Source organism: Rhineura floridana, chromosome 7 (assembly GCF_030035675.1).
Source record: "Rhineura floridana isolate rRhiFlo1 chromosome 7, rRhiFlo1.hap2, whole genome shotgun sequence".
Lineage (NCBI taxonomy): Eukaryota > Metazoa > Chordata > Lepidosauria > Squamata > Rhineuridae > Rhineura > Rhineura floridana.
This window is the reverse complement of record NC_084486.1, coordinates 72,885,596-72,908,347: the sequence shown is the minus strand read 5'-3', so window position 1 is coordinate 72,908,347 and position 22,752 is coordinate 72,885,596. Positions and strand designations below refer to the sequence as shown.

At 39.2% G+C, this 22,752-nt stretch overlaps 1 protein-coding gene across 4 annotated transcripts in view; it reads left to right on the top strand.

The window, feature by feature from the left end:
• Nucleotides 1–22,452, top strand: part of FHIP2A (FHF complex subunit HOOK interacting protein 2A) — a 49,199-nt gene extending 26,747 nt beyond the window's left edge. For 2 of the 4 annotated variants that reach the window (XM_061635915.1, XM_061635917.1), the window contains 11 exons: nt 58–254; nt 500–614; nt 1,029–1,105; nt 1,219–1,411; nt 4,594–4,763; nt 6,193–6,333; nt 8,140–8,230; nt 10,826–10,969; nt 16,599–16,739; nt 18,175–18,302; nt 18,381–22,452. In XM_061635915.1, the coding sequence (XP_061491899.1) occupies nt 58–254; nt 500–614; nt 1,029–1,105; nt 1,219–1,411; nt 4,594–4,763; nt 6,193–6,333; nt 8,140–8,230; nt 10,826–10,969; nt 16,599–16,739; nt 18,175–18,302; nt 18,381–18,486 (1,503 nt within the window). In that variant the 3' untranslated portion in view covers nt 18,487–22,452. The remainder of the gene's footprint in view (nt 1–57; nt 255–499; nt 615–1,028; nt 1,106–1,218; nt 1,412–4,593; nt 4,764–6,192; nt 6,334–8,139; nt 8,231–10,825; nt 10,970–16,598; nt 16,740–18,174; nt 18,303–18,380) is intronic. The other 2 variants (XM_061635916.1, XM_061635918.1) reach the window with 1 other exon arrangement.
• Nucleotides 22,453–22,752: the final 300 nt, after the last annotated feature.

Below are 22,752 nucleotides of genomic sequence, written 5' to 3'. Positions count from 1 at the left end.
GAATTTGAAACATGAAGAAAAGCCTTACTTCTTTCTGTCGTCTCTCTTGTGTGACAGGATGGCCGGATAGCTGTGAAAGCTTGTGAAGGCCTCATGCTCCTAGTGAGTTTGCCTGAGCCAGCCGCCGCCAAGTGTTTAACACAGAGTACGTGCTTATGTGAACTGCTGACAGACAGGTTGGCCTCTCTCTACAAAGCCCTCCCTCAATCGATGGATCCGTTAGATATCGAAACAGTGGAAGGCATTAACTGGGGGTAAGAATATTGTCCTGACTGGCCTCAAGTCACATACCTTGTGCATGTTATGTAAGGCATTTCTAAATAATATATTCTTTAATGTTTGAGAGGTGGCTCTCAAAAAAAGTAAAAACATCAAAGCACCAAAAGGCTAAGAGCAATATCTAAATGCCTAGGTTAGTCATGTAACTTCTGGTTATGTTGTGATGAGAACAAATAAATGCCCAGCATATATACTTTCCCTTCCCCTTCCTGTACTTCAGCTTGGATTCATACAGTCACAAAGAAGATGCATCAGCTTTTCCAGGGAAAAGAGCTCTGATTTCATTTCTATCATGGTTTGATTACTGTGATCAACTCATTAAGGAAGCTCACAAGGTTTGAGATGCCTACTTTGACCATTATCTATGTATGTTTGTTTATTTATTAATTTATTAGTCGCCCATCTGGCTGGTTGTCCAGCCACTCTGGGCGACATACATAATAAAAACATATAATTACATTAGAACATTAAAATCAACAGTAAGTAAAACCAAACCCACCCCAAAAGCCTGCCTGAAGAGCCAGGTCTTCAAGGCCCGGCGGAAGCTCATCAAAGAGGGGGCATGGCGGAGATCATTTGGGAGGGAATGCCACAAGGTGGGGGCCACAATTGAGAAAGCCCTCTTTCTAGTCCTCACCAGTCTAGCTGTTTTAACTGGTGGGATGGAGAGAAGGTTCAATCCAAAACAAGTTTAGAAATATTTGTTCTCCCGAATTGGAAAGGCAACTTCACTGTGCCCTCTATTTCAGACAACTGCTGTTGCCATGGCTAGCTCAGTGCGAGGACGTTTTTTTGTTGGCATCATGGAACCCCAGCTAATGCAAACGTAAGTAAACTTTATCTTTTGGAAAATGAGATGGGTCTCTCCACCCCCTCTCTTTCAATTAAAAGGAGAAACCTGTGTGACTTTTTTTAAAAAAAAATGCTTCTTGTGCTCAGTTCAGAGATCGGGATTCTCACATCAACTGCCCTGTTGCATCGTATCATTCGTCAAGTTACTTCAGATGCTTTAGTACATGAAATGGTCTGCTTTATTCTTGGAGAACAGAGGGAGCCAGAAAAACTGACAGACATCAACAGGCACCCATTGCGACATCGCTTAATTGAGCACTGTGATCACATTTCAGATGAGGTAAGAAATTAAAATATCATATATGTATAGTGGTAACTGCCAAAATGCCAATTGGTGCCATTGCATTAGTAAACTATCTTCAAAACCTTACTGAGTGGATTTTTCAAATGTTAAGCAAGATTTTAAAAAACGGACTGTCTTTGAGTAGTTCATCTTCAGAGATCTGATAGCCATAAACAAAATAAGTTGAAGCCTGCTGAGTGCTACACCAGGGTCCGCCTTCCACTCGTTCTGTCTCTAGGCTCTTCCATCCCTAGTGAACTGGAGATTTTCCTGGCAGACTCACCCACAGAGCCCCACGTTGGGTTATCATGCTCTAGCAGCCCAGGCAGGAAATCTCTGTCATTAATTTGAATGCTCCTCCTCCTTTCCCTCTCGGCATCTCCTTTGTTTCAGTTTCTATTTCCTTCCAGGCCATGCAGAAGTCTTTATTCCTTCTCTGTCTTTTGTTGCTTGCTATAGTATTTTCTACTGTTTTGTTACAGGATGGCTTGGACCAAGGTCTGAAACCCAGTACCTGGAAGTGCCAGCTCATGGCTCTTTCTTCAGTCTATTCCAGATCAGGACAGGCCATGCTGTCCACTCATGCCCATATCAAGCACTTTTTAAAGGGGGCAGAAGTCCTTTCTCCGCTTGATATTCACAGGTTTTCTTTATGGAACCTTCACAAGGTGCTCAGTGCCCCTTACTACAGCCCCATTTGAACCTCTGGCCTCAGTCTCCTGGCTATCAAGGTAGCTTTCCTGATGGCTATCACCTTGGCCAGCAACCTCTGCATTTTTCATACAGTCAAAGTGATACTCAGAACTAGTTCTTCTTACTTTGCTAAAATTAATTCCACCTTTCATAGGTCTGAGGTAGTGGTCCTCCCTTCCTTTTGTCCTAGCCCTTCACATCCATCTGAAAAGTTACGGCACAAATTGGACATGAGGTGGGCACTTAAAATTTACATTAAGCGCACCAAGACATTTTGGTTGACGACTAGCCTGTCTGTTTCCTTCCTTGCATCCTTCATGGGAAACAAAAAGGCTCAATCGGCAACCATTGCCAAATGGATCAGAGCCTGTATTGCATTAGCTTATAAATCCCAACAACTTAGGGCTCCTGGTCACATTACAGCCCATTCCACCAGGGCAGCAGCAACCTCTGCAGCTTTAGCCACCAGCATTGCAGAAATCTGCAGAGCAGCCACCTGGGCAGTGCCACCATCTACGTTCACTAGACAGTATAAAGTGGGCACTTACACTTCTGCTGAAGCAGCCTTTGGATGGCATGTCCTCCAATCAGTGTTATCTTCACAGTGAGTGGAGCTGCAATTTCCCACCCAAAACAGACTTGGGGTCTGCTAGGTTCCAGCGTGGGGCTATGTGGGTGAGTCTGCCAGGAAAATGGAATGTTGGTCACTTACCATGAAGGCTTTTTTCTGGCAGATGAGACCCACATAGCCATGCCATGCCTTGCACTCATCTGCTCACCGCTGCAACACACAAATTCCTAGGTTTAGGTGTTAGTGCAGTTTCTCTGGGCATGGCCCAGTTTCTATGTTTCTAAGGTTTAACTCCACAGGGACACACAGTCTTAGGCGTTGGCCAAAATGAAAACTGAAAGAAAGGAGACGCTGAGAGGGAAAGGAAGAGGAGCATTCAAATTAACAATAGAGATTTTCTGTCTGGGCTGTGAGCGCACGTGGGGTTATGTGGGGTTTGTTTGCCAGAAAAGGACCTTTCACAGTAAGTGACCAATGTTCTAATCCATTTTGAAGGAGTGTAATGCACTGAATAGAGTGCATAAACACCTGAAAGTTCTGGATTCAGTGTCTACTTCAACCATGAACTCATGAGAAGGAAAGGGAGGTTTGTAAAGGGCGCAAAAGTTGCTACTTACCTGAGTCTTGGTGACAACATGTGCTCTTAAGGCTAATGCACCGGGGGTGGAAATGATGCAGGACACCATGGGGCCAATTCTAGTCCTTAGCTGGGTGAGCCGCTACACTTAGTTGTGGTCCCTGTCCTGTATGTCAAGGTTGAGACTAAAAACGTGGCAACTGGTAACAAAGGAAGAACAAAGAGGATGGAACACTAGGAAGGGAAGGCTTTGCAGCAATTCCAGAGGGTGAATCTAGGAGCAGGCAGACCAATGAGAGCCCTAAAGTACTAGGCTGGCCAAAAGATTAGAGGTAGCCAAGACTTAAGGTCCTAGCTTTAGTCCTTAGAGAAAGTTACAGGTTTGCTAAGTAATTACTTTCTTGCTGCTTCCATGGTGTGACATGTTTTGTCCCTGGTCTCCAGAGAGCTAGAGTGAAGACATTGTGAAGTCAGATGACTCCAAACCAATGAGTCCTAACAGCACGTCAGTTTCTCGTGATCTTACGCAGATGTTGTGAGGAGGAATGTAGATATTGTCAAGTACTAAAGCAATGATAAATTATTATTTGGGGGATGGGGGACAACTTTATTTAAACTGCATGCCCTGCAGGGAAATCTGCATGGTTGTAGTAGGACTTCAGAGTATTGTGTTACTACATAATATATTAGAATAATAAAAAATACGTCTCCTTATGTGAAACCTTGATCACGTATTAGACTTTGCCCAATCCTTCAGTAATAGCTGTCTGACAAACCAAAGCCTCTTTTCCAAGTATAGATTGCAGTGAGTAAGGGTACAGTGCGTATACCTGTAGCTTGGGGCTGATTCTTTTGGCTGCTACTCTTATCAGTGATCAGCCATTTATAGCACTGAGAAGATGTGTGAGAAACCACAGATATTAAACATTAAAGAAATAGATTTCTCAATAGGAAATCTTAAATATTAGACAGGTGCCATGTCTGTTATCTTTTTGACGCCTATTGAAGACCTTCCTCTTTCAACAAGCCTTTTAAGTTGAGACCTATTCCAGTCTGCGTCTATGTTGGAATTGCTTTTTAATATGGTTTTAACCTTTTTTTAAAGATGTCTTGAAAGCTTTTTTAAGAAATGTTTTTAAATGTTTTGTTTTAATGTATTTTAAAGTCTGTTTTTATGATGTTTTAAAGTGTTTTTAGTGCTTTTGTTTGCCACCCTGGTCTCCTGCTGGGAGGAAGGGTGGGATACAAATGAAATAATAAATAAATAAAATAAATAAGAGCAGCACTGTAATGATGTGCATTTGGTTGACATCTTTTAATGTCTTTTTAATATTGCAGATCAGCATAATGACACTCAGAATGTTTGAACACCTTTTGCAAAAGCCTGATGAACACATTCTTTACAACTTGGTTCTAAGAAATTTAGAGGAGAGGAACTATACAGAATATAAACCACCCTGCCAAGAAGATAAAGATGTGGTAGAGAATGGCCAGATAGCAGGAGCTGTGTAGGTTCTCTTTTTTGTTGTTGTCTTTCTCCGTATTACTGAAGAATTCAGCAGGAGCTGAAGTATCTTTGAGCTATTTTTGTCAAAACAAAGGTTACATTTTAGACCAAAGGGGGGGGGTGAATTTAATACACTGAAATGATGGCGAATCTAGATATAAAGTTCCTGTGTTAGGCTTTATATTGTGTATAGAACCTTTACACAACTCAACATGTTAGTAGTCTGCCCCTGTTTCCCCTCCCTCCCACCCACCCATGTATCTCAAGCTGCATTCCTAAATTCACATTCTAGGACGTAAGCCCCACTGAATGCAGTGGGACCTGCTCCTGAGTAAACCTGTATAAGATTGTGCTGTCAGTGAGTTTAACCCTGATAATTGTACCTCAGCACTTGTGGTGTAAGGGATCTATGGAGTGACTCCTTAATTTTTTGCCAGTCTCATTTTTGTTTTTTATGTATTCAAGAGTATAAGGAGCTGCCTTATATCAAGTCAGACTACTGATTCATCTAGCTGTGTATTCGTTACTCTGACTGGCAGTGGCTCTCCAACGCTTCAGACAGGAGTATTTCCCTCTTTAAACACTCATTAGGCCATTCTCCTTTTTTGATTGATCTACTTGACTTCTGATTAAAAGCAAGCCAATTCAGTTTTGTTTTGCCTTGGTGGAGGCAATTGGTGGAGCTTGGGCAAGATTCAAAGCATTTGTTGATTCATTTGCTTTCAGCGAGAGGCATTAAAAATTCCCAAAGTTTGCACCTTAGCTGATCCAATATTTTTCATGACTGGGTTAGAAGTTCATAAGCCCCTTTCAGACCATTGGAATATACTGTTCCTTGTTTTGTTTATCTATGCACCAATGCATCCTTAATGAACTCTAGTTCATCTTAATGTTCTTGAGTTCAAAGTCATGCTGTCATTTCAGTGCATAAGAATTGCTTCAGTAGAAGAACTAAGGCAGCCTTTCCCAACTAGTGGGCCACCAGATGTTGTTGGACCACAATTCCCATCTTTCCTGGCCATTGGCAATGCTGGCTGAGGCTGATGGGAGTTGTGGTCCAACAACATCTGGTGGCCCACTAGTTGGGAAAGGCTGAACTAAGGCAAGAGCCAAAGAATTGTGAAACTAGTCCTGCATGCCTGTGGGGGCTTTGGGTTTCTGTTTCTCAAAAAACAGCTGGAAAGTTATGTTGGGGGCATGCTCCAAAAGCAGGTTGTGATTTGACATTGGATTGTGGGGCATGGGGGGCAGTCCTGGGCTGAAAAGGAAACAAGGCAAAAGTCCCACTGGATGTGTGCAAGGCCAAAGCAGCTCTTTGGGTCCTAGACGTAGATTAAATGTCTTGCATCAGAAAGTGACTAAATGTCAGTGCTTTAAAAGAATAAAATGGGAGAAAAAGCTTTGCTCCTTATTTTGCTACAAATTTACAGAGACCTAGAAGAAGATCCATTATTTACTGATATTTCTCCTACCATGTTGTCAAACCAAGAGTGGATTACTGCTTCTCCACCTGTCAGCCCAGATCATCCAAAAAATGATGGGAAGACGGAAGTTCATAAAATTGTAAATAGGTAAGTTGAGCCTGATAATAATGTTCTCTCAAAATAACTACAATATAATAATAACATTCCTCTTAATTCATCCTTGTACTGGTTATGCTTTGGCACCAGCCCACCTCCATCCCCTGAGTTGGCAAACAGGGTTGTAAGGTTGATGGAAGAACCTCGCATTACTGTACCATTTTAATTTCCTGTGTTTTGGAACCCAAAAGTGTTAGGAACGGCAGATTAGTGATCACCATCCTTCTCTGATGAAGATTAAGACCAACATATTGTGAGATAAGAAAGACTATTGTCACTATTGCGTGTGTGTGTGTGAAAGAGGGAGAGAGAGTGTGAGTGAGTAAAGTTTGTGCAAGGGATGGTGGGCATCAGCAAATGAACAGACTTAGATTAGTCATAAATCTCTCAGAACAGCTCCTGAGATGCAATTCCCAAACTACATTCCACCTGAAATAATTCACACATTACTCCTAATCTGTTTTCATCCATTCAAAAACAGTCCTTCAGTCACAATACGTTCAGGGTAATTATGAAATAACTTTAATGGTCAGCCACCACATTATGAAATTTGATAAAACTAGGGATGGGATGGGATGAGGATGGTTGCTTCAAGTGCAAAACAAAACATCTCAGTTGTGCATGAGAATATGTTACATATTCTTATTAGAAGATCAGGAATTTTGCATTTGTTCTCTTTATGAAATCTGGGATGAATGCCATCTGGACCAGGTGATTTGTTTGTTTTTTATTTGTCAATAAGGCCTAGAATTTCATACCGTGTCATCACTATTTATTTTCCCAGCCTTCCTTGTTGAGGAAGTTACTTTAGGCACAAGGATCTGCCTTGTATCTATTAACACCTATTAACTTCCTTTTCATCCAAACGTCTAACTTGCCTCCCTAGCTGACTTTCTGCTCCTGATGCATTTGAAGTTTTTTTGTTTTATTTTCATCTTTAGCAATGTGCTCTTTGAATCCTTTTTTTGCATCTCTTATTGTCTGCTTGCATTTCTTTTGCCCAACTTTGTGTTCTTTCCCCCCCTCTCATTTGAACACCTTGTTGCCTCTAGCTTCCTTGACTCTGCTTGTTAAACACACTGACACCTTTCCTGAACTGCAGTATGCATTCTAGCGGAAAGATTTGATCCACGTGGCATTCCCTTTCAACTTCTTTTTTACCAGTCTGCTCACTTTTGAGAAGTTTCCTCTTTTGAAGTTAACTGTGACTTTGATGGATTTCCTTGGTAATTCTCAACCTACGTATAAAGTACGTTGAATTTGATAATACTGTGGACACTGTTTCCAGTCGATTCATCAATGCTTATGTTTTGCACCAGGTCCTGGCCATCACTTAAGATTAAGTCCAGGGTCATTTCTCCTTTGGCCACTTCCATTATCAATTGTTCTAGGGCACTGTCATTTAGGAAATCTAGAAGTTTCACATTTTTGTCAGGACTTGTTAGATGGAGCAATAGAAATAAATGTAATAAGTATTTTGTATTTTGCTATTCACCTCTACAGTTGTGATAAAATGGAAATTAGTGTTTACCCTTGGTATATGCTGGTACCATAATGCTAATGTGCAGTCAGAAGCACCCTGGAATTAGTAATAAGGCAGAGTTATCTTGCAGTGAAAAACCTCAGTTGCCAGATTGACAGAAATGTCTCAACTGATTTTTTTTAATCTCTCTTCATTGCACAGCAGCACCAGTAGCTGCTTAAGTCAAGCAAGGGCTTAACATTGTTTGACATACCCATTGCTGCAATGATAAAGGAACAAATTTATATTGACTTGTTCCTTGTTTTTGTTTTCAGTTTTCTCTGTCTAGTACCAGATGAAGCCAAATCTTCCTACCATGTGGAGGGAACAGGTTATGACACCTACCTCAGAGATGCCCATCGACAAGTAAGTGACAGAAGAAAAACGCTGGTTTGGTGGCTGATGCAGTGGACCCAGAAAAAGAATAGCAGATAAGGCAATGTTATTTTGTAGGTAGACAGACTGGTAATGATATTAGTTGTAAACAAATAGGTTTTATAAGATATGCATCTGCTGAAATGGAACACTCCCATTGAAGTACCTCTGTGTACGAGAACACAAATTTAGCTCAGCTTTTACTGTAGTGGTTTTACTTCATCATATTCCAAAGTGTCCAAACTCAGTTCTTCAAGTTCTCTAGTTTGTGCTTATTGAAATTTAAAACAGACAACCAAGTATTTGTCATATTTTGTTCCCCAGTGCAATACTCTAAATGTGGATTTTTTTTCCCTGTGCAGCACTGTAATCTAAATAATAAAAGGATATAGTCTATGTTAATTCTCTTTGGCTTCCAGCCTCCTAGTAGCATCAACCTCTTTGCTTTTTTGGCTGGGGGGAGGAGCCAAAAGGCAGGACAGAATTTTTTTATAAGAAAGAAAGACTTAACCCTAGATTGTGCATCATGTTTGAGAGTCCTAAGTTTGCTTTCCAAGTTATATGTTGTGGTGTATTATGTTGGAGAACATTGTATTTTTAGATTATTACTGTCTAAGAATAGATTGTTACTATCTAAAAATGTACAGATACTTTGAATTGTAATATTTCTGACAATGTATTCAGACATGGGGAGTGTGGGATAATTCACAGGAAATAACTGTGTCTCACAAATAGAGTTAGTTACTGCAGTATTTATAAATGGGATATATGTGGTGAAGTAATATGTTTAATGCAATTAGGATAATTATAAGAATTGCGACCTGATTCTCTAATTTGCCTTTATATTTGTCTGCATGCTCATATCATGGCAAGGTTTTTGCCACAGGCAAGTCACTATGGAAAAGCTACACAAGTTAACACAGCCATGATTTTTTTAAAAAGTACAGGCTTACTGCAAGTAATGTGCAGCCTCAGGCATGTAGTTTTGAAGTTGATTATAGTGCTGAGAAACAGAAACGTTACTGTTTCTTTTTAGAAACCCCAAACACATTTCTCTTTCAAAGGCTACAGGGCTCCTTGGTCTGACGACAAACTGAACTTCATTGCAGCTTTGCAAATAACTTGCAGGTCATCATCAAGTACTCTGAGTTTATGGGATGAAAGATGGGCAAAAGAACTAAAAAAGAATTACATAGATACGTTGTGTGATAATTTTCAAAATGTTGTATTCCCAGAAGCAAATGCAATATGTGCCCAGTCAAATAGAAGACGTTTCCTTTTTGTTCTGAGTTTGGCATTTTTGTTTTTCCAAATTTGCTAAAGCTGATTTTTTGATAAGGGGAGATGGAAGATCCATGAACAATAGCGTATGTAGCTTCCTTGGTGGTGTATACCCTAAATGAAGAAAGAACCAGAGTACCATCGGAGTTGACTGATGCTCACATGCCATTGGGTTCTAGTACATTTACACTTGCTCCAACTGAACAGAAAGGTATGGCTACCTTTTGCTGACCAAAGTCTCCAAAGACTGCAAAACACCACTTCAGTCAACAGCTATATTCTTCTCCATTTGGTGCAGCCAGAACCCACAAGACTTTCACATAGAAAACCAAACAGTTGCTACAATCACATCTTTAAGTTTCAGCTTCTCATAATACCAAACCATAGTATGCTGTGAGGGTAAAATGGAGAGGGAGACAACCACGTACTCCTTGGAAGAAAGACAGGATATATATGTAATAAGAAATAAAATAAATAACTAAATTGACATAGGTTCTCTCCTCTCTACCTGTGGCCAAGCAAATTCACTGTGTGAGGTAACTGCTACTGACTGGGAGGGATAACAGTAAGAACTGGGTAATATGAACTGGGTAATATGTTTTTATGTGTTTATTTTGTAATACACACACAAATGTGTGCATGCATTTGTATGTGTATGTGAGTATGTATATGCTTGTGTGTGTGTACATGCGCATTCTCTTTTTGTTGTTACTCATTTTTTGTTTTTATTTGTGTTAATGAAATGGAGCGTAGTAGAGGATGAGGACACAGAGGTGAGGGTGGGTGGGTGCATACGCCAAGAATATGAGGCAAATGTTTTTCTTTTCTGTACTTAATGCAAAAGTTGTCAAATGTCTGTTGAAAACTTAAATAATTCCTATCCTGGAAAGCAACAACAAGCAAGCAAACTGTGTGTTGATACACTACAGCTCTTGCTCCAGCAGTAGGGTCACTTTCTGTGTTTTTCCTCTTTGGAAAGAACTTCCCTTGCACATTGTCAATTCTGCACAGGAAACTTGAAGTAATCCCAACCCTGGTGTTAAGAGCTTTGCACATCAGCCCACAGTTGAGGATGATAGAACCTATGTTAATGGAGGGTAGTATTTTAATTTGAAAAAATGTATCTGCATAAAATGCTACTGTGGGGTGGGGGGTGGAGTACTGCAAATCTCTGGTATCTCTTTGGAAGGTAAAACCCTTAAAAGCATATAGTTCTGCAGTCTGTATTATAACAAATACTCATTAAAATGGGACCTCTTCTCTAGTTTGTAAAGGAGCCATCAATTTGTTTTCTGCTTTCTCTAGTTCCGGGATTATTGCGCCATATGTTTACGATGGGAATGGCCAGGCTCTCCTAAGCCCTTGGAAAAGTGCAATTTAGAAGTTGCATTCTTTGAAGGATATTTCCTGAAAGTTCTGTTTGATAGAATGGGCAGAATTCTTGATCAGGTGGGTCTGCAGTTTTTCGTACTTTTTTCTGACATGGATGGTTTTCATATGATCATATCATTCCTTCTGGAAGTAAAATCAGTGGCCATGTGCTGACTAGTGATATGGAGTAATCTAGAGTGAATGGGCATTCTGGGTGTGCATAAAACCATTTTTAAAGGGGGAATCCCCCCAGTGGGAAGGCTAAGGACTGCATGTATCATGGCATTCTGATGGTATGAAGGCATGCTAGGCAGCTGTTAGTCTGAAGCTAAAATAGCCAACATGGTTCCTTCCATATGTTCTGACCGTTGGCCATGTTGGCTGGGGCTGCTGGGAGTTGTAGTCCAAAACATCTAGGCTGTCCCTGGGAAACGAAGCAAGTGTCCTACATTTTCCTTCTCTTCAGCCTAAATGGTAATGGGGGGAAAGTCATTGGGGTTTGGGGATGCACACCATATGGCATGCATCCCCTACTCCTGGATTCTTTAAGCTATGGGTGGGGACTGCCTCCCTTACTTAAAGGGTACCAGGAAGGGAATTAATTAGGGCATAGGGGAAAACACCCAGATTAACTCTCCTGTGTGGTTTCCCACCTTTAAAAACGAGTTATTTATTTATTTACCATCCTAACGGTCTTTAAATGAAACACTAAAATACAGAAGTTAAAGTACATTTTAAAAACATAGCCTAATTTTCTAAACATCGTTTATTAGGATAAAATGAGCAGATGTTTATACAGTACTATCATAATCTGATTTCTAAAGCCCTTTCTGGTGTTACATTTCTTTGTTAGTGATTAGAAACTGGCCACAGATGAGCCACTAATATGGGCAAGAAGGGGTCTCTGCTAGACATGTGTCACTGGTCCAGTTGGTATATTACATTTAATATATGTTTTTAGAAGCAGCAGTGTGTAGTAGGAACTTTCAGATGCATATAATTGTGACCAAATAAACATGTTGTTTGTGCACATGATCATGTATGTATTTTGTGCATACATTTTCCTGCACCTAGGTAAATGTGATAGTGACATATGCAGGCAGAGAGCCCTAAACCAGTCCCATCCCTTCCAGCCATTTTTTCCCAGTACTGGGGTGGAAAATGACCTTGGGGAGGCAGACAGGGTGAGCACCACCACCCATTCCCTGAGCTCACCTTTTGTTTCTGAAGCCACACACCTCGCCTTTTGCTTTACATGTGTTATGCAGTCATAACTCAGCAGTAGAGCACATACTTTCCATGCAGAATCTGTAACTCCAACAGTTCCTAGACCTAAGCTATTTCCAGCATTTTTTTCCTTAAAAAATGGCCAAGGAAGGGAGGACCATAGTTCCAGCAGTAGAGCCAATGGGTTGTATTCAATGTAGCACTACAGCAAATGTTCCATCGGTGCAAGGATTTATCCTTGCACAATAGAACCCTCTCCCCTCTCCTTTCCCTGTGTGGGGTTTCCCCCAACCACTGGAGCAGATTTGGGGACAGTGCAGTGGGAGGAGAGGGTGGGAGAAAGGCCCTTTGTGCTAGCGAAAGTTGTTCAACTTGCACATTTATCAATGCATGTAGAAGATTCCGAGTTCCACCTGTGGCTTCTTTAGTTAAAGGGTTTGGTAGTGGGTTAAGGGGAAGACCTCAGCTTGAAACTCAAGAGAGCTACTCCCATTCGGAGTGAAATACTGAGCTGGATGGACTGACCTGGTATGAGCCAGCTTCTTAGATACCAATGTAGTTCTGTGCTTAAAAAAATGGGTTGCTGGGGCACATGTTGTCTGACCATCAGACTTTCATCAGGCCATTCTCAAGTCATAATGACTTGAACCTGAAGCCTTTTTAGCTGATTTCCTCCATGTCTTCAGGAAAATGTAATATTGAAGTGGCTTCTATTCAACACACATTCTACACATGCCTCATTTAAAATGAATATTGAATTTGAGGCTTAAAATCTGAGTCTCAACAGCTTTACGAAAACTAATCTTTATACATATGAAAATCTGATCAAGGTGGTGAGCCCCAAAATGGTAAAGAGAAAAAGAAGCAAAAATTCCTTACCTAACAATTGTCAGGGGAACAATTATCTAGTAGCATTGCTTGGGAAAAAAAGCTACGGGTTATTGTGGCATGTTGTCAATTTGATATAGCACCTGTCAGAATGACAAAATTTCTGGATCAGTCAAGCATGCTGGTGTTCTTTCTCTTGTGTCAAGGGCATTAGTTGATGCATAGAGAATTAAAATATGCAGTAGGATGGGGAAATTGTTAAACCTCTTTCCCACCAAAAAAAAGTTGAGCCAAAATGATTTCCCCCCTGAAGGGATAAATTACTCTACAATGCGGAAGTAAGTCAGGAATAGAAAACTGTTGATCTAGTCAATTCAAATTAAATATGACAAAAATTGATATTGTTAGCTTTACAGGTATGCCACATAAAGATTTTGACACGATTGAATACAATTTTGCTGGCATAGACTCTTTATTATTTCTGCAGGCATTATTAATCACAGGCATGTAGGTTTGTATAATTCAGTTTCTTCTGCTCCTGTTCCCTTATGTATCAAGGCTCTTTAATTCTGCAGATGAAGCTCCATATTACACAGTTGTGCATATTAAATACATTGCCATTATGTTTGTAAGTTGGTGGAAATCCATTTGCAGGCACTTTGAGTAAGATCCAACTAAGTCATAGAATAGACCCACTGAAATCAATGAGCAACATACTTAAGTCCATTATTTCAATGGATTTGCTCTGAATCTGACTTAGTTGGATCTCAACCTTTGTTCTTAATAAAATATTTAATTCTAGAATCTGTGGATCCTTTTGGAGTTCTCTTACCTTTCCCTTAAATTTCTTCCATTTGGGCAGACCAGAAATTGCTCCATTCAGTTTATGGAAAGTAATAAAATAGAATAGAGTATGCTACTGCCACAGAAAGTCTTGATATAACAGCTTATATTGCAGTACCTTGGGCTGCCACTGGATGGCTTGATTGCCTGCAAATATCTTTTTCACTTCGCTGAATGAAAGAAAATATAAATGCAGAGTACAAATGCAGTTAGAACATAACTAGATGTAATGGAGGAGACCTGTGAACAGGATGGGGGTTGGAGGCAGTTAATTTTTTTAATCCTTCATGCAATAATCACTCACACACACATATATACACGCTCACACACTTATTTGAGTATGTCATTGTTTCCTTCCATAGGGAAAATAGCAACTGGGAGGGGGATTTAAATAGGAATATAGCATATCTGGGCCTCCAGATATTGCTGAACTACAACTCCCTTCAGACCCAAAAAGCATGACCAATGGCCACGGATAATGTAAGCTGTAGTTCAGCAACATCTAGGGAGCCAAAGGTTCTCCATACCTGGAATACAGTATGGAGAGAAAGGGTTTTTAAAAACACACAGAACGCACCCCAACCCCATCCTGCAATGGCTTTTAAATGAAAAAGAACCCCAGGGGATCCATGAACAGGATCTCCCGTGTCATGTGCAGTTTCACTCTTTGAGTAGGGTTTTCTTAATTGTGGTCTCATTTTCTTCATTTGTTTCTGCATTCATGGTTCTAATGTTTCTGTGACTGGCACATGTAAGCACTAGGACTGACCCTATTTGCTATATAATAATTAGGGCTACCTCATTTCACTGATTAATTAGTTGAATCAACTATTCACAATCTCTGGTTGATTATGGAGATAGTACAGATAAATCAAGTAACAGGATTTCAAAAGAATGTGAATTATTCTTACTTCAGATACTTAACAAAAACATGCATGTGCCATCTTAAGAGGAGGCATGCCTCCTTTTCATCTCATACAGGAGGAGAGAATGCCTCTTCTTAGACTGTCTTTGCTGCAACATGCAAGCATAATCTCTAAACAAAGGAATAATGGTCTAGGTCACATGTAAGCACATCATGCTTTTGTCAATTTCTGGGTTTCAAATATAGATGTTATACTGTTTTTATTGTTGTTGCCTGCATTGCTTTTTGTTCACAGCTTTGAAATTTTTGAATATAATTTTTGTATATAACAAATAAAAATAAACCATAGCTCATGGTTTGCAATGAGAATGGATATCATTCCTGTTCTACACCTTCCCTCTAGCCAGTGGGAGTAACAACCCACAATCCCTGACAGTGTTGCGTACGAATCAGGGGCCATGGTGTGTTTCACTCCAAATAAACCATCATTGGTATGCCAGGAACAACGCTTGGCTTAATGTTGTGATTTGTCTGGAGCAAAAGAAATCATGATTTCTGGTTTGTATGTAACACTAAGCCATGACTTGTTGCTCTCATAGGCATGAGGTGAGAAGCAAAGCGGGAGTCCACAGCAAACCATTAACTGAGCTTCACTGTGATGTGTGAATGCTGCCAATGCTTTTTTCTTTAGAGTGTTTGTACATGTTCAAATGCATGTGCATTTAATTGATAAATACATTAAATTAATAAATTAAATCAATGAAAGACTTCTTAAATTGAATGACAGTTCTAATACAACTATTACACAGTCTAGTGCTGCTCTTACTCTCAGTAAAGCTGTACCCAGAGGATAGTGCTTCAAGTAGAGTCATATTCTTGATTGTCTTGGCCCAGTCAATCATGTAATTGTAACTTTGAACACTTATCATTGTTCCCCAAAGGTATCTTCTTAGCTATTGGGCAGCTCACAGCCAACCTCTTGTATGTTTGTTCCAGTACGGCTAATATTAGTGGCTTTTTGCCAATTGCTTTGTTTCAGTTTACAGTGCTGCTGATATGGTTCAGTCAGCTGTATATAATCAGTCTGTTACTACCCAGCCTGACACATTACAAAGCAAAGGGTGAAGTGCTCTTTTTGCTGGTAGTCGGGAAGGGGAATAACTTGAAGTGAAATAACTTCAAGAAACAATAAGCAGAAGAAAGTGAGAACTTCAAATTCAAGGTTAGTTCATGAAGGTGGTTGTATATTCAGAACAATGTTTCCATGCCATGTTTTCCAACACTGGAGGCATTGAAGAGGCATCTGGACAACCACCTGTCGGGCATACTTTTAAGCTGGATTCCTGCATCAAGCAGGGGGTTGGATTTGATGGCCTGAAAGGCCCCTTCCAACTCTACAATTCTATGATTTTTAATGGCTTGTCCTGATATTAACAATTCTCCACTTTTGCATCATGGCTGTAGTGCTAAAATGGAAGAAAGTGGCTGGGAAGCAGAGACAGAAAGAAGTGACACTCTGTCTGTGCTGGTCCCAATTTGCCATTTGGATTTCAGGAATCAAAATTGCCACAATCCCCAATGTAGTTTGCAGGTATCATGTATACTGAATCAGCATGCCTGACATATGAATAGCCCCTGTCTATAAATCAGTAACTACATGCACACCTGCCTTTCCTTTTATGCTTCAGTTTGAGAACAGATTGGATAAATAATTGTCCGAAACAAATGAAACTGGGAACACAGCAATTGACTTTCCTTGGGTTATGTAATGGGTTTTCAGATTTATACAGGAAGCTTCGATTTTGCTTGCACATCTGCATCTGATGGCCATCACATATTGTAAATTTTGCATATGGGAAACCCCCAAGCTTTTTAGGTATACTGTATTGTAGTAATTTGTGAACATCTGGAGAACTTTTTTCTTGTTGGTTTTTTGTCTCTCAGCCATATGATGTCAATTTACAAGTCACATCCGTGTTGTCCAGGCTCTCCTTGTTTCCTCATCCACACATCCATGAATACCTTTTGGATCCCTATGTAAATCTGGCTTCTGGCTGCCGCTCTCTTTTTTCAGTCATTGTCAGGGTGAGTAAATGAAGAATATGCAGCTGGAACAGTGCCACAAAATATTTCTGTTGCTCGTCATCTTTCAGTTAGGTACCAGGCCAGCCAAATAAGTATTTAAATAGAGAGTAGAATCCCATGCCTGCATCTGTGTTGGAATTGCTTTTTAATATGTTCTTAAACCTTCTTTTTTAAAATGTTTTTAATCTTAGAAGATGCTTTGAAAGTTTTTTTTAAGAAACTTTTAAAAGATATTTTGTTTTAATGCGTTTTAAAGTTTGTTTTTATGATGTTTTAAAGTTTTAGTGCTTTTGTTTGCTGCCCTGGGCTCCTGCTGGGAGGAAGAGTGGGATATAAATCAAGTAATAAATAAATAAAATATTCAGAAGTACGTATGCCTAGGTCTGCTTCTTATGATATATTTTCCCTGCACAGTTACAACCTCCAATTGGAAAAAAATAACATTTTATGAACCTTCATGCAGGTTGTATGTCCAACGGAATACTTTTAGAGCAGATAATTGGTTTTTCCTGCAATTACTATGCTGGTTGAGCAGGTGCTGCACATTATGTACATTGCCACAGACCATGTTACAGTATATACTTTCTTTCACAGATGATTATAACATTTTAAGTGGTCCTCTGGGATCCTGACCAGTGAATGATGTGGGTTTTCTGGAAAATTTTGAATTGGTAAATTTCATGCGAAGTGATCTGATGTCCTAAATAGTGTGTGATCGGATTTAGCGTGTTTGTTTGACTTGCATTTAGTAAACAAAACTAAAAAGCAGTTTCAGTCTCAGGTGAAAAAAGATGTTTAACTTTGGCTGTGTAAGTCAAATCAAAGCCAATCAGATAATTTGTAGGTGAATGTTTGTTTGGATTATTACATGTATCTGTGGTTTTATTTTACAAATCACTAAAACACACCAGTGTGGTGTAGTGGTTAAGGTGTTGGACTATGACCTGGGAGACCAGGGTTCAAATCCCCACACAGCCATGAAGCTCACTGGGTGACCTTGGGCCAGTCACTGCCTCTCAGCCTCAGAGGAAGGCAATGGTAAACCCCCTCTGAATACTGCTTACCATGAAAACCCTATTCATATGGTTGCCATAAGTCAGAATCAACTTGAAGGCAGTCCATTTCTATTTTCTAAGCACTCTCTCATCCTCTAGGGAAAGTCACCTGAAAATCATTCACTACAACTTTGAAAATTGCCAAGCTTGCCTTATATTGTATTGCCATATATTCATTGTTACTGATGAATTGTATGAAACAATGGATTTTTTTTTCTGCAGAAAAATAAAGCCACGGAAAATGTTCTGCCTTGAAACCACATTAATGTTTGTCCCACATCACAGTATTCAGCTGTCTAAATATAATCAGAGCTAGTAGCACTGGATTCTAATTGCTATAGCTTCCAACACTAACTTGCTCTTTCCTTACATTCATTCAGTGTTGTTATATGTGTAATGTACAGGTTGTTGGAGATCTCATGGTGAGGATCCAGCGCATACCCGATTTCACGACTAAACTTCTGCTGATCAGGATGCGCCTTCTTGGCTTAGAACCAGAAGGGCCAATGTAAGTTTATTAATAATCAGTCCATTACAAAAGACATCATGTGTGGCTTTCTGTTAATTCCTCATCTTCTCTCTACAGTGTGGATCATATGACATTACTAGAAGGTGTAATAGTATTAGAAGAATTTTGTAAAGAGCTGGCTGCAATTGCATTTGTGAAATTCCATGCCTCGTCCACACCATAAATAAGCTACTCTGAGCATCCGACTATGAGATCATCTTGTGTTTCAATCAGAAAAGACTGATAACTTCCCAGGCAAGAAAACAAAAAGCAAAGCAATGGCATACATTTGGAGAATTCATATGGCACACATTCAGATTGAAATACTAGTTTTTTAATTCCTTGGGAGTGACCATATGGGGGGATGGGAAAATAGGTGTTCTGTCCACAACACAATCAAGGGAATATTGGCAGAACAGAATAAGCTCAAAGGGCTGTACACATGAGGACTTTAGTTTAAAAGTTTACTTTAATAACCTTTTAGGAGGTAGGTGTTTTTATATACTTTAGGGCTCATAGGCTTTTAAAGAAATACTTCTTTGATTCATAGCTGAGGTGTGTTTTATCCATTTAAATTGAAACCAGTAAGTGATTAAAGCATTGTAAAGTATTTAAATAAGAGGTTGTAAATGAACACACAGCTTAAAATGAATTTTTTTTGTATATCTTTCATGATGTTTGAGTTCTGTTCATTGTGATGTTCAGTTTATTGCTGATTTTTTTGTTATGCTAGAGTAATAGGTGGCCACAAGTATCCTTGCTTATTCTCCTTTATTATGCTACATAACTTTATTTGCCTTATGTTTTGTATTGGTGCCCTGGATTATTTGATCCAAATGTCTATTTGCAAGAATGCTAGTATTACAGGCCACTTACAGGGGTTTTATAGTGTTTTAAAGATTCTTGTTATGATTAATTGGCTAAAGAGTATCTTGTGCCTTGATGATCAGAAGTATCATTGTTTTGCTTTTTTCAAATACTTTATTATTAGCTAATTTGGATAGCTGTAGCATCCAGGCCAAGGGACAGCTGATTCTGAAGCCACATTTTATAGTGCATATGGATTGTAATTCTTTGCAGGCTGCTTCAAGCTTGGGATGCAAATTTGTGATTTTATTGTTTTGGAGCAAGAAGCTGTTATAAGTCAAGGAGAAAACAAAATCCCTTTATTTTGCTATAGTCAGTCATAAGCTAGATTGGCCTGCCAGACAATCAAGGGTAGAGGATGAGCAAGAGGAAAGAAAAGGAAGGGCGCTTGACCTCCTCAGTCAGCCAATGGTCTCTCCCTTTCTTTCTTCTTACTTGTCTCCTTCAGTTCTTCATATGCTGAAAACTCCAAATGAGTCAGCTCTCTACCCTGCATTGAATAGAGTTTCTTTTTGCTTTTAGGAGGGGCAGTTACATTTTGCTTAATCAGAGGGGAGTGACCCTTCTCACCAGTTTGCCCCTAATTGACATGGTAGCAACACAGCAAAATTTAGTTTCTAAACAATTGTCCCATTAATCTCATTCTTGGGAATTCAGTGTAATAATAACTTATAATAACTTTTCAACACACTTGCTCCCTGCTTCAGATATTATTTGGCTTGGTGTAAACTTGGTTGAGTTTTGCAGCTCACAGTGATGTGATGTGAAACATAAAGCGAAAAACAGAGGCCTAATCAATACCCGTACCTGTTGTCATCTAATGTTGTAGGAACTAGCTAAAAATGTGTTAGAAAGGCAATCTGTTGGAAAGTGGGACAATTTGGTCTAAAATAGCTTATGTCAGCAGTCCCATGTGGGGAACATTAAAAGCTGTGAGGCAAAATTTAGGCCTACCTTCTTATAAGAGAGGCATGGCCAGGAGCAGCCTAACAAAGTAGGTTCATATGTACTGTCTAATCATCAAGATACTTGCCTCCCTAGCAGAATAATAGCATGTTGATGATTTTTTATTTCTGTGTGCCACCAAAGTTATTGAACGTGGCTCACAAATGCAGCTGAGGAAAATAAATATAAGGAAAGGCTTAGCATTTTCTTACCGAGCATCAGGCAGACATTAGGTGAGAAGTGTGTAATATACATTCATGGAAACAGGCCCATCTGAAAAGTTGTTTACGTTTTAAACAGTGCAGATAGCATTGGTTATCTAGGCAGAAAGGTAGAATTGTGATTAATTCCCTTGTGTGTTAAATCTAAGTCTCTTTAGCAAAGTGGAATTTAAGCAAACCTGGTATATGCAAACCTGCCACATGCCTAAAATCTAGGTAAAATTCCTGAGTCTCAGACACATGCTACTAGGCAAATCAGAGGCCTGAGCTTTATATGCGTTGGTGGTGCTATATCTGAAATCTGTGGTCTACATATTCTAGATAAATCCCACTGGACTTCACAGTACCCCAAAGCTGGAGGCAGACTTAAGTTTTGCTGTTCAAAACTATGAGGAGAGAAATTCACTTAAACTATATCTGGGCAGTTGGAGTCTTCTAGTTCACTATAACTGAAGCTATTCAGACTATGATAGATTGATTTCTGAAAATGTTTTTAAAAAATGATATGGGATAATCCTATCTGTTCAAGCCAGATATCTAACATTAAAGTTCAGTTTGCTTTTAAAAACACCAAGATCCAAGCCTGATTGCACATGCCATGCATATTAAGGAAGTTCAAGTTCTCTTGTTTTCAAGAAATAACTCTGTTAAAGTCATTTTAAGACACCAGTGTTTTTCCATGTTCTTTAAAGACATGCCCTTTTTGTCATAATGCATGGCCCAAAGCTAGGAAAGCGTTAACCCTTTTTCTTGGCCCATGATTCTTTTTGTGAACCCATAAATTATAGCAGCAACCTTTTTATTTGTGTAAAAACAATTGAATTTTCCTTCCAAAATGGAACTCTTTTAACTTTTTTATAACTTGCTTTTCATGCACTTTTATTTTAAAGACTAGTTGGGTTATTCTTTGAATTGGTTGAATCGATGCCTTCATAAGTACCCCTGTTCTGATGTGTGTGTGTGTGCATGCATGTGTGCCCAAATGTAGATCCATGTATAGTTATTTATTATCCACCAGTAAACACGGAAGAACAAATAGTCTGTTCTCCAGAAGTACAGAGTAAAAACCAGTTATAAAGTTGTTTGTGGTGACCATTGGGTGCTTGGTATCATTACAAATAAAACAAACAGTGTTTGTATATATGAGTGGATGAAGAAAGCTAGAATTGTTTGGAGAGAGCTATTGCGAGTCGGGCGATATATACATTTAATAAATGAAAATGAAATGATTCCAGGATACAGATCCAGTTTTAATTTTTATCCTGATGCACATTTATGTAAATAAAGGCACCTTTGTATTATCTATTGCATCTATTTAATTTAGATTCCGACGTTGACAATTTTGTACCAACATGAGATGTCTGCTAGAATAGCCATTTCTCCTTAATCTATTTTTGTTATCATTGCAGTTGTCTGCCTACTAGTCTGATCTTTTAACTGTAGCATTTGATATAATGTATTCATCAGTGCAATATTGAAGCTGTGATACAAAACACAGTTTCAGCCTGCTTGTACATCACCTGTTTACGTGTGTATATTTGTATACTAATGGACTGAAACCCAGCACTACTTTGAAGTATCGCCAGTGCAAAGATCATAACACTAAGTCCTACAGGGCACAATAATCGTGGTATTTCTTTATAGCACCATGACCTGCTGAATGCAGCAAAGCTTTCAATTGTGAAATAGCATCCTTATTGGCATGAGAACCAGCAAAGTACAGTGTGGAAGCTACACATTCACTGTTGTTCTCGATTGTATGAGAAATTAAGATTAGCATCTCTCAACAAACACATCTGTATAACCATGATTAATAATCCCTGTGCCCTGTTATCTAGTGTTACAAGGTCTCTCTATTTCTATATATTCTTGGATTTTTTTCCCTCCTGTCTTGTTTACATTAAACAGAAGATGTTCAGCAAACCTTTCCTATTGAACTTTGTGTAGTTCATTTGCTGACATTTGCAAAGGTGTAATAGACCAGGAAGAACAGTTGAAACAGCCAAATTATAGAACACGTGATGATAACGTGTTGGCAGATCCAATTCAGACCACCTTTTTTTTTGTTAAAAAGCATGCATGAAGGATTAAAAGGGATATTCTTAAAAATAAATTAATATAATTTAAACAGAGTGATGTCTTATGTTTGCAGAAGTCTCTGCATTTTTAAGTTTGTGTTTAGAGAAGAGGAGAGATTTGCTGATACCATGGACTGTGAAAAAGACAAATTATTGGGTGTTAGAACAAATTAAACCAGAGCTATCATTAGAAGCTAAAATGATGAAACTGAGGTTATCATACTTTGGACACAATGAGAAGGCATGATTCACTGGAAAAGACAAATAATGCTGGGAAAAACAGAAGGGAGTAGAAAAAGAGGAAGGCCAAAGAAGAGATGGATTGATTCTATAAAGGGA